Source organism: Ursus arctos, unplaced genomic scaffold (assembly GCF_023065955.2).
Source record: "Ursus arctos isolate Adak ecotype North America unplaced genomic scaffold, UrsArc2.0 scaffold_24, whole genome shotgun sequence".
In the NCBI taxonomy this organism is placed as follows: Eukaryota; Metazoa; Chordata; class Mammalia; order Carnivora; family Ursidae; genus Ursus; species Ursus arctos.
The window spans coordinates 11,047,707-11,062,253 of record NW_026622919.1 but is presented as its reverse complement, the minus strand read 5'-3'; the positions used below and the strand labels follow the sequence as shown (position 1 = coordinate 11,062,253).

General features: G+C 40.3%; 1 protein-coding gene across 12 annotated transcripts in view; it reads right to left on the bottom strand.

Moving 5' to 3' along the window:
* The window catches only part of ABCA9 (ATP binding cassette subfamily A member 9), a 63,183-nt gene that overhangs the window by 7,980 nt on the left and 40,656 nt on the right, over nucleotides 1-14,547 (bottom strand). For 7 of the 12 annotated variants that reach the window (XM_044389105.3, XM_048225825.2, XM_057317841.1 and 4 more), the window contains 11 exons: nucleotides 13,541-13,678; nucleotides 11,646-11,753; nucleotides 10,868-11,041; nucleotides 10,567-10,680; nucleotides 8,537-8,656; nucleotides 5,946-6,014; nucleotides 5,408-5,499; nucleotides 4,139-4,259; nucleotides 3,437-3,554; nucleotides 2,437-2,528; nucleotides 222-382 (listed from right to left, as the gene is read on the bottom strand). In XM_044389105.3, coding sequence (XP_044245040.2) covers nucleotides 222-382; nucleotides 2,437-2,528; nucleotides 3,437-3,554; nucleotides 4,139-4,259; nucleotides 5,408-5,499; nucleotides 5,946-6,014; nucleotides 8,537-8,656; nucleotides 10,567-10,680; nucleotides 10,868-11,041; nucleotides 11,646-11,753; nucleotides 13,541-13,678 — 1,307 coding nt within the window. The remainder of the gene's footprint in view (nucleotides 1-221; nucleotides 383-2,436; nucleotides 2,529-3,436; nucleotides 3,555-4,138; nucleotides 4,260-5,407; nucleotides 5,500-5,945; nucleotides 6,015-8,536; nucleotides 8,657-10,566; nucleotides 10,681-10,867; nucleotides 11,042-11,645; nucleotides 11,754-13,540; nucleotides 13,679-14,547) is intronic. The other 5 variants (XM_057317839.1, XM_048225827.2, XM_048225832.2 and 2 more) reach the window with 2 other exon arrangements.

Below are 14,547 nucleotides of genomic sequence, written 5' to 3'. Positions count from 1 at the left end.
TATTTTTCAATGATGTCTTTCCATATTAGGAATAATCAATAACATTTTTCTCTGCAGGCTTAACGTGAGAGAATACAACACTCCACTGGCTTCTTGATAACTACGTCTTCTCCCACAGGTGTGGAGTCATTGGTTAGAATCTCCCTTCCTTAATTCTCTGTAATCATCATTCCTATTACACACACCCCCAGAAGAGAACAGGTGTGTCTCCCCCCACGTACTGTGTGATGGTGACTGTGGCGTCCCCTTTCTTCAGCCCTTTGATGGCGGCAAATACCTCCAGATGCTCCCTCACTGATAGGTTGGGCCAGAGCACGTTCTCCTGAGGACAGTATCCCAGGAACCCGAGGGAGTCCCCCTCACTGTTCCCTGTCAAAATCACCTGCACAAAAAGTTCATTCCCACATTCAGTCCAAACTTGTGTATACATGTGTATGGGCACATGAGTGCATAATTCAGTGATGTCCTCCTCTTAGACACAAGTCTGCCAAGATGGTGAAAACTCAATAAATCAAAAGGAAGATATTCCACACTGTCATATCTCTCTGTAGAGTTTATTTCCAAGTCTATGACCTTGGTTGGATTCAGGGTGGCTTACTTGGTTGTTCATCGTTTGACTTCCTTCACTGATCCAAACATTCAAAGGATTAGATAGTTGTTGAGGATTGTACTTCCCCAATGTTAAACTTGCTATAATTATAGGATCTGTTTCACAAGTTTACTATGAGCATTAATAATGGCAGTGGTTCTCAAACAGGGGCAATCTTCCTTCCAGAGGATATTTGGTAATGTCTGGAGATGTTTTTGGTTGTTACACTTGGGTGCTGCTGGGATCAAGTGGACAGAGGCCAGAAATGCCGCATAGGACAGTCCCTCACACACAAAAAATGACCTGGTCCAAAATGTTACCAGTGCCAAACTTAAGAAATCCTGAACTAAGATAATAAATGAAAAGTCCTTGGCACTAGGCTGGCACATAGGAACCAATAAATACTAATAAATAGCCTTTATTATTTTTATGAGCCAACCACTGTGCTCTATGATAATATTAACAGATAATGTGTACCAGGGCTTACTATGGTGCTAGAATCTAAGCATTTTATATGTTTTGAATTACTTTACCCTTAGAAAAACCCTATATGACTCAGGTATTAGTTTTATCATCCCCGTTTCACATAGGAGAAAACTAATATGTGCACAGATTTAGAAACTTGCAGAAGGCCACACAAGGTAAACCTGGGGGTTAACATTGGACTCTGCCTTCAGACTCCAAGCCCTTGACCTCAACGCTATGGTGTCTTTCCCCAGTACAAAAGAAGAGAGAACTAGTTAACATGGGCTCACAGGGTTTTCAATCTAGACAGAGAAATGGAAAATAAAAACAAGTAGACGTGTACAGGGATGAATTATAGACCCTGCTTAATGTTTTCAAGGCAATAAATGCAATAAAGAATAAAAAGGGAAGATCCAGTGTAGCTATGAGCATAGTCAGGGAAAGTCCTTTTGGGGAGGTAAATTTTAAAGTGATGAGAAGGAGGTAACTAAGTACAAAGCCGAAGGAGGAACACTCTAGCCAATGGAAAAATAACCCGAAAGGTCCTACAGAGGGACGATGACCAAAGGCCAATGTGAGCAAGGGGTGAGCAGAGCCCAGATCTTACAGAGCCTTTTTTGGCCATGCTAAAGATTTTGGATCAATTCTGACTGAAGGATGATAAGCAGGATAGTGACATGATCTCAGCTGCATACTTTAAGAACGGCTCTGGCCACTGTGTGGACCAAGAGGAGAAATGGAAAGACAATTTGGAAACCTCTGTTGCAATCCATACCATTAGACAGCCTCTCTTCATGGTCACTCCCTCTGCTCTCGACCTTCTGTCAAATGTCAGCAGCAGGTCCTCCTCAGTGTTGTGGTCCCTGCGGACTGCTGGCCATCATTCATACAACTTGACCCAGACGTACCGCCAAGTGGCATTCACATACCATTCTAGTTTTTGAGTAGGAATTTAGACTATTTTTTTTCCTCTAATCTATGATCTCTCTTTTCTGAATAAATCCTGGATCTTGGCAATTCAATTCAACAAATTCTCAGGATACATAAGTCAACAAAAATAAAAAATAAAAAAACCCAAAGATCTCTGACCGTGAAAAAAGCTAATGTTCAGCTTTACTTACCAAAACATTTCCTTTAAATGTCACTAATTTATTTCGTTCAATAAAATATATGGTGTAGATAAGATAGAGCCCTCTTCGGCACCTAACTATTTTTTGGCATTAAGGAAAGACATATTTAATTAATCCTCTTCATTCCATGCATAACTCAATGGATTCATAAGAAAGGATCATTTATGTATTTTTAAGGCTGTCCTCAATGTTCACGGGTGAGAGCTCGTTCTAGGCAGCATTAATGACGATATTTCTGTGTGGTTTACTGACCTGCCCTGCGGTTGGGTTTGTGTCTCCAGTTATCATCTTAATAGTTGTACTTTTACCAGCTCCGTTGTGTCCTAAGAGCCCTATAACTTCACCTGAAAGAAGTAAGTATGCTTAGAATTATAACTTCAAATAATTACAATAAACATAAAGGCAAATACTATTGGAGGGTTCATTATGTATCAAGCTCTTTGTCAAGTGCACAAATGCGTTAATTCATCTCTTCTTCACACACACCCCCCTAAGTGTTATTACTGGCTTCATTTTATAGGCAAAGAAATTGAGGGGTAAGCAGGATACATAACTCCCCATGGTCATACAGCCACTAAGATGCTAAGCGGGAACTGAAATTTTGATCCAAAGTCTGTTGCATTTCACAGACACTTCCACAAAATGTGCTCTTTGTTAGAAGGGAGACTGCAGGGGCGCCTGGGTGGCACAGCGGTTAAGCATCTGCCTTCGGCTCAGGGTGTGATCCCGGGGTTATGGGATCGAGCCCCACATCAGGCTCCTCTGCTATGGGCCTGCTTCTTCCTCTCCCACTCCCCCTGCTTGTGTTCCCTCTCTCACTGGCTGTCTCTATCTCTGTCAAATGAATAAATAAAATCTTTAAAAAAAACAAAAAAAAGAAGGGAGACTGCACTGCTGTGCCCCAATGAGTTCCCGCCCTACATTCCCTATAGTGAAATTAATAATATTACTTCAAAAGCTATAGCATCCTTCTTAACAGAAAAACTCCCTCTTTTTTTTTTTTTCTGTTCTTTTTTGTTTGTTTGCCTGTTTCAACAGAACACACGGAATTGTCTTGTTAGGCAAAGAAAAAACAGTTATCACAACTGAGGCTTTTAAGCAGGGGGGACCTGCGTGTGCCTGTGGATGAGCGGGCCGCCTTTCCTGATTATCAACAGATGGCCCCAGATTCAGGGACTATTATTCCCTCCCAATGACCTCATCTCGGGAGGTCAAGATAGCTCCGCCAACAGTTAAAACTACCGTCTCCAACCTTTTTTAACACAGAAAGAGACATTTCTTATGGCCACTTTTTTCTTCCTCTTAGCAAAACATTTTCTCTTTTTGCCAGCATATTCCTTCCGTAGACAGCTAGCAATGATGACGGGTTTCTGTAGAGACAAGTAAGTAACAATGGGGCTTTATTCTTACCTTGAAATGAGTGAGTGTGACATATTCCCTCCAACCACATTTTTCCCTGTACGGATTCATGACTCAGACAAGTCCTCCCCCCAGAAACTGCTATTTGCAAGTGAGCTCTCCCAATCTATATTCCCGCAGGGAAATAACATCTGCACCGTATCGCACAATCTGTACTTGCCCTTCTCAGAGAATAGGAATAGAGACATCCACCAAACCAGTAGGACTGTTAAGACACACACGCACGCACACACACGTGCCCACACGTACACAAACACACATAGACCTCGGATGGACTCTCTCCTCTTGCAGTAGGCTTTACTCAGTTCATAAAACTCACAGTTAGGTTTTGTAATGTGTAGCTTTTCTTACCCAAACTACAACCCTGAAAAATAAATTAACAAGTACGTCTCTGCGCATATGTGTGTCTTTTTCCCTTGTTCTCCTAGCTCTGCGGACATTGCATATTCACTGAAGTCAAGTAATGAGCTACGTGTGTAAGGACCAAGGAACCACAGGACCAAAATATTCAGATGAACGTTTTTAGTCATTCTACCTCATCAAAATCTGCAACAGTCCCAGCATTTGTGGTTCTCCTTCTTTCTATCTGAACATCTTCATCCTCTCCTTCAGGTTCTTCTGGGTTTGGAAAAATGCCACTGCTTCTTGGAGAAATTCTAAAATCAAAACAGTGTGATAATCACAGGTTTCCAGTTGAAAAACTTGTAGCAAAAATAATGAGCTTTCTGTAGACTGCTCTCAATTATGTGAATAGATTCGCTGTGAGTACAACATAACCCCCATTTTTCAGCTCTGTGCCATCTGCCTTGCAAACAGCCTGGTTCCCATTGATGAGTCAAATAATGCTACTCTCGCTTTTTGCCTAGGTTTACTTTTCCTTGTTGGTTGTGACTTTTAAAAAAATAGATAAATAAAACAGGACACATTCTCTGGCAAAAGATTTTGGGGCACAGTGTGTGAGAAAGGCATCTAGGAACTGTAATTTTGGCATAGATATTTTGGAATTCTGAAGACTTTGCGAGAACTGTGGATTGAAACATTTGGAATTTGAGACACACCCCAGAAAATTGAGGATACATAATCACTAGTAAGTGTCACTTCTTAGGAATATGTGTCAGAATCACTCCTTCCTGACTGCGATCCATCCAGTTCTTTCCTTCATCACCCCCACGACTGATAACTGCTGATTCTCATCTCCCTCCTCCATGCCATCACAACTTGCTGCTGTCCCCTGATTTCCTGAAACATGGCTGTCATCTTGTTGCAATCCTGCCCTACCACCTACTTTACACTTGAACTTGATTCATATTTTGTGAGTTAGGCGAGGTTTCCAAAACACACCTGTCTTGATTTCCCATTATGTAATTTGCAAAATCTTCCATATGCTTCTCTACTGCAAAGCCCTCCAAAATTAAGCCTTAAATTTTCCATTATCTTCCAACACAAACCTTCAAGTTCTTTCCAGCTATTTTCTCAAATCTATAGAAAGGTGGCATTTATATTAACTTCTGTTCTTTTGCCCAGACTACCCTACCTTTCTGGACTGGCTATACTTACCAATGATTTATCTATACTGGCCCATTATTTTAAAGATTTTTACCTTTCATATATAACTTCCTTTTAGAATGTCAGTAAAATTATGGTCATTAAAGTATCATGAATTATAATAATTTTGTATACTACACAATTCCTTAAAAAACAATCCTCTGGAGTAATTTTTCCTTAATTAACGTCGGCATTTTAAAATGCTTTTAAACAATTAATATTAAAATAAAACATGAAATTGTATTTGAATTTTCTCAACCTGAATACGGGATCTTTTCTCATTGATTTCTTCCTAAAGTTCACTTCCAGACACCGAAGAGCAAAAACGAAAATGCAAAAATGAAGGTAAGGCTAAGGGGAGAAAAAGACAATTAATATTAGAAATCACCACGAAAACAAGTTCCATGTTGGAATTTATTTAAGGAGTTTGATCATATGTACAAAGATAGATCTGATAGCATTTTGACAAGTTTGAAAGACAATCTATTTACTATCTAATGAAACTCTCAGAGCTAGATTCACTGCTCTTCAGAGAAGCTGTGACAGACAAGATAGTAGTAAGTTGGTACCAGGACTATTCATGCCATTGAGAGTCTGGGCTCTACACTCCATGTCACATGATTATTATAAAGATAGCAGTCCAAATTTTAAAGCCTGTGTGTGTGTGTGTGTGTGTGTGTGTGTGTGTTGCTTCAGATTGCATTTTGAAGTGCCAAAATTAAACTTTTTAACTTAATGCTAAGCCTACGAATGTGTCCACCTCATGCAAAAACACTTAAATGCAAATGTATTCTTACTATTAGCAGTGCCAGAAACACAATTTGCTGTTCTGAAGTTCCTAAATAATCCATGGAGTCAGGAGAAATCTGTAAAATGAGGAAAAGTAGGTTTAGATGAACCTATGTCTGTTCTTGAATCTCATCTCAGGTGTAAGATACATTAATTTCCTTTAAATGACTTTGTAAGTGTTCTCTTGTGCAACAGGTAAAAGTGAATTTCCGACTGCACTATGTGTCTTCCTTGCTTCCAAAGTCACTCAGGGACCTCCTCTCCTGTGCTGGACTAGAGGTTGCCATGCTTTTAGAACACTGGGGGTCAGCAGGATTCGCCCTGCTAGGAGAATCCCGGGTAGTGCTGGAAGTACCCATTGAAGCCATGGGCAAGACTTGTCTTAAGACAAACCCTCTCCCCTAACTTTTACCTGCCTTTCTCCCTACATCTGTGCTCCTTCTCTAAGAGCCCTGGAACCATTACATTGCTCTGTCCCTTGTTCCACGCACTCTTAAGAATAATCACGACAACCCCTCATGCTAAAGACAAAGCTCTTCACCTGGAGTTTTGCACGGTTTTCATTAGATTTAAACACATGCATAATATACATAATACACAAGCATAATACATAAGTGCATGATTTTCATTAGATTCACAATACATTTTGAAACATCCCCCAACTCCTTAGTAAATAAAGAGTAAAGAGCCAATTTTGTTTCTTGAGCTTTATTTCCCAGGACTTTTTTCTGAGCAATGTTAAGCAGACATAGTAAATCTCTATCACAACCACCCATAATCATCTAGAAAAGATGATTATGTTTTTCTCATTGAATGGTTTGCCAGGACCCTGACATTATTTCAAATGATGTTATTCTCCTACATGCCTCGACGACCCACTTCCAAAGACCACATCCAAAATCACCTTTAGGCCCCCTAATCTTTGCCCTGTCTACCATGTTTAATTTTTTCAGTTTCCTTGCTCTACTATCCTTACTCCATAATTTGGAGTTGGTGACTCCAACCCTCCAACTCTGCCCCTGTCTCACTGTTCATAACCCTCCTCATTTCCTTAACTTTGTCATTCTCCAGCTTAGAAGCCATGGTCCATTGCTACAGTCCCTCCTTATACAGAACCACTGCTCCATTATCCTTTTCTTTGTCAGACTCACGGGGCAAAACACTAATCCTGATTGAACCCAACTCCACCTGCCCTGAACTGCATCTGGCAAGGGGACTACGAGAAGAAAAACTATCAGCTTTGCTGACTGCACTTGGAAAGTAGGGCAAGGGGTCTTTTAGCACTGCCTGTCAATTCTACTGACCTTCTTTCTGAAATAATTTTTCATATCTTTTCCTCTATCCTCACCACCCCAACGCCCTGTTCACCTCACTCTAAGTTGATAACTTCATCTCTTTCCCTGAGAAAGTGAGATAACTCAGAAAAGAATCATCCATTTTACTACCATCAAAGCCACTAAACTATCTGCCTCTGGCTATGGTCTTGATAAATAGATGGAACGATCCTGCTTAGATGGAAAGCAACCTCTCTGCTTGGGCACTATATGATGTTTGTTTCTCAGCTATTCAAGGAGTTGGCTTCTTAAGTAGTTCATGTTTGTCTTTTTATGTAAAATTTCTCTCCTATAAGCATGTTACCTCCCTTCTTAAACAAAAATGTATTCTCCTCATTCATCTACTTTTCCACCTCTGTTACTCTTTTCAGTGAAACTAGATGTTGGTGTCTCTACCCCCACACTACTTCCTCATCTCACTGTGTCTGCTAAGCTTACTCTTGTTAGGTTTGGTGTTCACTCATTCCTTGAATTCTATCTGGTTAATATCACCAATGACTTCCATGCAGTTAAATCCAGGGGTCTCTTGTCTCAGTCATCAACTTTCTAGACCTCTCATTTGATGGTTGAATCACTCGCTCCTTCCTGAAATATTCTTTATTGCCATCTGGCACGTATCTTTCTATCCAGATACTTTAAGTGTTTAAGTAGAGTTTCTGAGATTCTGGCGCACAACAGTCCCCCACTTTTTCTCCTACCTCATGAGCTCCTCCTCAACCTGACTTGCTGACTCTTCTTCTTACCAATCTTTAAATCTTGGAGTCAAGGCCAAATCTTTGGCCCATTTTTTAGTCTAACTATACTTACCCTGTAGGTTATATTACCTACTGCCATGGCTTTAGATATCATTTATATGCTGATGGATCTCAAGTAACCACATGCTGGATTTCAGACTCATACATCCTACTGGCTATTTGGCATTTCCCATTGCATGTCCATTAGGAAGCTTAAAACCAATATGTCCAAAATTAACAGAAAAAGTACACCTCATTAGCCTCCCAGTAGGGTCATTTGTCCCCAGGAGAGAGGGTTATCATGAGAACTATAAAATTCCACTACTGCGGAGCTGCCCTTGACCTTTATGAACCAAGGCCGTGCTTTTTATTGAATAACATGACTCTTGCCTGTGGTAAGAAAATGATCTTTCCAGAGACAGAGACTTCACATTTTGTAGATAAGGACTCCACCTACATTTTTACAATATTCTAGGCTATCTCCAATGGCCACGCATTTCATGACCTGAGGACAGGCATGAAATTACTCACCTCAGAGAAAATGAATAGAGAACCAATCAGTGCGAAAGGCGGTATTAATATGGTGCAGAGAAATAGCCCTAGAAACCCATATTCATTTAGATCCGCAGCAACTATCGAGAAGATGGTGATCTTAAAAAAAAAAAAAAAGGTGCAGCTTAATTTCACTAAAGCATAAAAAATCTGAATTTTAGGATGTTTTCCAAGAGGGTAGGAATTTATCTTGTAAATGTTCTCATTTTCAGCTTTCCCCTCACAAGGCAGGACTGCCACCATGTTTTTTTCTTTGCAACACAAGATTGTGTCAGAATTCTGTATTTGATTGACTATGCCATTTTTAAGATACACCAGGGTTTCTCAAACTCAATATGCATGCAAATCAGTTGGACTTCTTGCTGAAATTCAGATTCTCACAAGAGGGTCTTTATCACACATTGGTCAATATTTTTCTTTTCTTTTCTTTTTTCATTTCATAGGAGGTCATAGACACCTGTTTGGGTTTATACATACCAGTTATTCATTTTCACAGCTGCATAGTATTTGAGTGGATATGCAAGAATTCAACAATTTTGCCTTCAGAAATGTGTTGTTTCAATTTCTCTGCTTCTATACATAATGGTCTACATAACTCCTTATCTGTTAACAGTCTTAGTCCTTATTTTTTTTTAAGATTTATTTTATTTTGGGAGAAAGAGAGAGAGAGTGAGCATGAGTAGAGGGAGAGGGAGAGAGAATCTCAAACAGACTTCACACTGAGCATAGAGCCCAACACAGGGCTCAATCTCACAACCCTGAGGTCATGACCTGAGCTGAAACCAAGGGTCTGGTGCCTCACTGACTGTGTCACCCAGCTGCCCCAACACTCTTAGTCTTTTAGGAAAGATTCTGAGAGGCATAAATGCAGGTTAAAATTTACATGGATTCACATTTTCAACAATTACTAACAGACTTCAAAAAGATGGTAACAGTCTATGCTCTTACAAACATGAATGGGTGTGCGTGTTACACCACCTCACTGACACTGGGTGCTATAATTAATTACTGTAGGTGTCCTTGTGTTATTGCTGCTGTTAGGTGGATAGCTACATAAGTTTACTATGTCCTATACTATTTGCCATTGGTTTTTAGTAATTTGTCCTTCCTGTGCTTATACTTTTTACTGGGCATTTTTAAAGGAACTGTACAGTGTTTTCTTAATTCATGCAGTTTTCCTCTGTTAGTTTGATAGCTCCTAATAGTGAACCATCATTGCAATCTGAAATAAATCATACTGGACTATGCCTCTTCTTCTTCTTTTAATTTACTTCTGGGTTTGCTTTGTCATCTTTTTATTTAGAGAATTATCTTTGATTTTCCAAATTAACTTATCAATGATTTTCTTTTTCACTCTTTCTTTTTTTTTTAATTTTATTTATTTATTTGTCAGAGAGAGAAAGAGAATGAGCACAGGTAGGAGAGCGGCAGGCAGAGGGAGAAGCAGGCTCCCTGCTGATCAAGGAGCCTGATGCGGGGCTCGATCCCTGGACCCTGAGATCATGACCTGAGCTGAAGGCAGACTCTTAACTGACTGAGCCACCCAGGCATCCCTATCTTTCTTAGGATTTGTTACTAAAATTATGTTCACTTTATAAAAGGAACTTTGTGGATTTTTTTATATGAATATGTTGTAACCATGATTTTGCAAAGTTTTGCAATCTTCATGCATGTTTAACAGAATTCAGTGGTCCCTATCAATGCTTTTATAGCATATTTAAAATTTTTTAAATTCTTTATTCTATTTCTTGATCAGATTAATTTCATCCTTAAATGGCTCTCCTTCCCCCCGCCCCGCTTTATTGAGATATAATTGACACATATGGTTTATAAATATTTTCCCCATCCCATAGGTTGCTCTGTCATTTTGTTGATTGCTTTGTTTGCTATGCAGAAGCTTTTTAGTTTGACATTGTCCCTCTTGTTGATTGTGCCTTTAAAATATATATTCTTAAAATGATTTAAAACTGATTTAAAAATCAAATAATATACACTGTCTGCATACTTACAATTAAGAAGAAAAATGACCAAATACCACTATTCTTTCTCCCATTGCGAAAAATGAATGAAATCACATATGTCAAGAAAACCAGAGACGAGATATATCCAATACTACACAAGATCTGAAAATAGAAATATAAAGGTCAGATAAGGTAAACACTACCTAGGAAAGCATTCATACTTAAACCTCAACTTTCCAAACTATGCTATAGCAAAGGTAATCTGAAGTTCTTTAGTTTAAGATTGATAATCTCATTGCATTCTTGAAATATAGTCTAATAAAACTATCTCATAATTTTTGCCACTTACCTGAACTAATAGGTTCTGAATTATAAATATAATCTCATCTGGGCTAAAAACATAATCCATTATTTGCATCAGAAGGAGGATCAAGAAGTAGAGTGGAATATCCACCAGCGCCTGGCCAAACCAGTAAGCAGAAGGGTAGAGGCCTGAAATCCGTAGCTGGGAATGAGCTTTCCTCTGGGCAAGATAAAGAAGAATCATCAAAAGTGAGGAGCTGAGGCTCGAGAAGTTGCAAATATGTGGTCACAAAATCATTCGTTTTTTTCTGTGTCCCTTTCGTATATTATGCCGATTTAGTCAATGGTACTGTTACTGGCCACACTCCTCCTTCCGGGGGATCGATAGTGCTCCAAACCACATGGTGACCTCATCGTCCAAAGGAGAAATGCAGTAATGTAACCAGCTCACATTCTTTTTCAACAATAAGCCAAAATGCTGTCGTGAGTTGGTTAGGACTGTTTAACTGACTAACTTCACCACCATCTTAAAGCGACCAGAGGGTCGGGGCTACCAATAAAAATCTAAGCGATAAACCAGGTGAAACCTGCCATTCCCTGTTAGCTGATGATACCTCCTCGGCTGTCCTTCCCGAGGTCTCATAGTTGGTCAAGAAAAATAGCACTTTCTTTGTATTTGCCAACCTTTTATTAAAATGCTTAATGATGCATTGTTTCAAACCAATAAATTAGGTGCGCCACCTCCATATAAATGTACCGTCATAGCGTGGAGAAGGGGTTTCTGAGTCATAACAACATGCAAGGGCTTTGTTAACTCTTCTTACTTTATAGTCACCAATGCTGCCCATCGCAATGTAAGGAGCGAAACAGGCTGCCACAGGTATCCAGAAGAAGGCGTTACTCAGGTACCCATGCTCGTAAGACACGTGCTCCTGAAATCATGCAGAACACACGAGCTGCTGGCGACTGGACGTGAGGTTCCTTTGTGCTTAATCTGAACTAAGTCATTCAAATATGTGAATTGGTGCTATGAAGAACGTGGGGGAGCCCCCACCGCACCCCAAATCTCTATAGCTTTCCAATAGTGTGCAAGAGGCACTCCACAGTTCTTACAGCCCTTTCTGAAGAGGCACAGAGGTTACCGAGGTTAACGCGGGGGCGGAAGTTGTTAACTACCTGCGGGACAGCCACATCAAGCAGTGAACAAGGGAAAGGGGAGAGAGCTTGACAGTGAGGGCGTCTCCGCAGCAGGTGAAGGGAAATTCGGCTCTGCATTGCATCTTCCTCTATACAAGGGACTGGCGTCAAAAGCTAAACACTACCCAAGACCATCACACAGGTCACCTAGGCTGTGGCGGCCACATAGGTAGAAGCGACAGGTAGCAGATACAACAAGAGAAAGCAGGATGTCTCCAGAGCACCAGTTCTTCCTCTCTTCATCTCTCCATCTTTCTTCTCTGCTTCCAACCCCAACAGTGGAGAAAAAAGGGGGTACGGAGTCCAGAGCGAGGTCGCGCTCCCTTTTCTACTCCAAGATGTTAGACTAGAAAAGGAAGGGGGGGAGGGCAAAGCCCGCCACTGCCCACCCACCCAGTTCACCCCCGTTAGGCCACGAATTGACCCTGCGGTGTTTGAATTGGCTAGGAAATTGAAGTTTTGGACAGCACTGGAATAATTCTCAATAGTAAAGAGTGACCAGGGAGCTGAAGAGTATGCCCATGGTGTCATTTCAAGAAGGCGAAGGGAGATTCAAGATGGCACAATGATAGAGCTGCACACTCTTCCCCACTGTGGAAATTCTGACTGAGGATCGGGGCAGGCCTGGCAAACTATATTTTAAATAAGAACTGCTTCTAGTTCAAATTCAGCCTGTCTGCTGACCTAGTCAAAGCTGAACGCTCTTTAATGGAAACTCGATGCGCTCCTAAGAAAAATAATATGAACAGCAATAGTGATAATGAGCGCAATTTATCCAGAGCCTGTGGTTTTCTATGTTTATGTGCCTTAATGCTTGTCTATAACTCAGTCAACTGGACCTCGTGCTCACATTGCCTTATTTATTTCTTGAGAAAATTTTGTGATGACGTTTTTGTCTGTATTTTTTCCTGTGGATTGCTGAACCAAGAAAGTCAAGTTGTTAAGGCCATATTGTCTGGCCTTTAAGACTCTGGCTGTTTCAACAAGGTTCCCTTCCCAAGTGCCACAGATGGTGACGGATCTAAGATTAAAAGCTGCAAGTTCTTTTTGCCCATTAATTGTCTTTTCTGCTGTTCCACTGACCCCGAATCATCCAATTCAGGTTATGATGTTACATAATCATTGCTGCATCGTGCATGTATGTATGTGTGTGTGTGTGTGTGTATGTGTGTATAAACCCGTAAATGTAAACTACATGTTTGTAAAACATACACTTATTGAAGAACAAGTTCACAAAAATTAATATGATGATATTCTAGCATTTCAAGTGTCTTCTTAAAAACTCCTTAGGGTTCAGGATAAGTGAGATAATATTATACTTACTTCAGGGGCACCTGGGTGGTGCAGTTGGTGAAGCATCTGACTCTTGATTTCGGCTCAGGTCATGATCTCAGGGTTGTGGGATCGAGCCCCACATCGGGCTCCAAGCTGGGCATGGAACCTGCTTAAGACTCTCTCTCTCTCTCTCTCTCTCTCTCTCTCTCCCCCTCTGCCCCTCCCCCCTCTAAAAAATTATACTTACTTCGAAATATGTGCTTCTGTCAGTCTGAATGTGTTCTGAAGAATTAAAAATTCCAAGTAGCCCATTGCTGATGATATCCATGAGGACAGGAAAGCAATTCAGCCTTTTGGTGTTACATGCTATTGAGAATCTGTGATCCTAAAATATAACAAATATGCATTCTAAGTCCTCAGAAAGCAAATACAAAATTTAATGAAAGAATATGGTAGGAAATCGCTCAAATTATTGGCAAAACAGGAAGGCTAAAGCACTGATGTGATTAATATCACCATCACTCCTATTATTTAATTCCTGATACACTGCAAGGAATTCAGTGTTTTGCTCTCTACTGCCCACAGCATCAGCCATGTGGCTATTTGGGCCTAAACACTCCCAAAACGAAATGCCTCAGATGATTTTTAGCAGCAATATCATAAAACTCCACAAAGTGATGTCTCGTTAACATGGCCATAGGCTTCCTTTCAAAATGCGATACATGCATTTTATAAATTAAGAATGTGTGGATACTTGGAAGCAGAAGGCAGGCAGCTTTGCAATGAAAGCACAGGTTTTCACAAATATGCAGCTTGCAGTAGCAATCCTGCATGTAAAATCTCTTTTCAACATTTGCTGCAACATGGACAGGACTGGAGGAGATAATGCTAAGCGAAATAAGTCAAGCAGAGAAAGACAATTATCATATGGTTTCACTCATTTATGGAACATAAGAAGTAGGAAGATCAGTAGGAGAAGAAAGGGAAGAAGAAAGGGGGGGTAAACAGTAGGGGGAATGAACCATGAGAGACTATGGACTCTGGGAAACAAACTGAGGGCTTCAGAGGGGAGGGGGGTGGGGGATTGGGATAGGCTGGTGATAGGTATTAAGGAGGGCACGTATTGCATGGTGCACTGGGTGTTATACGCAAGTAATGAATCATGGAACTTTACATTGAAAACTAGGGATGTACTGTATGGTGACTAACATAATATAATAAAATATGTTATTAAAAAAATAAATAAAATGGCAT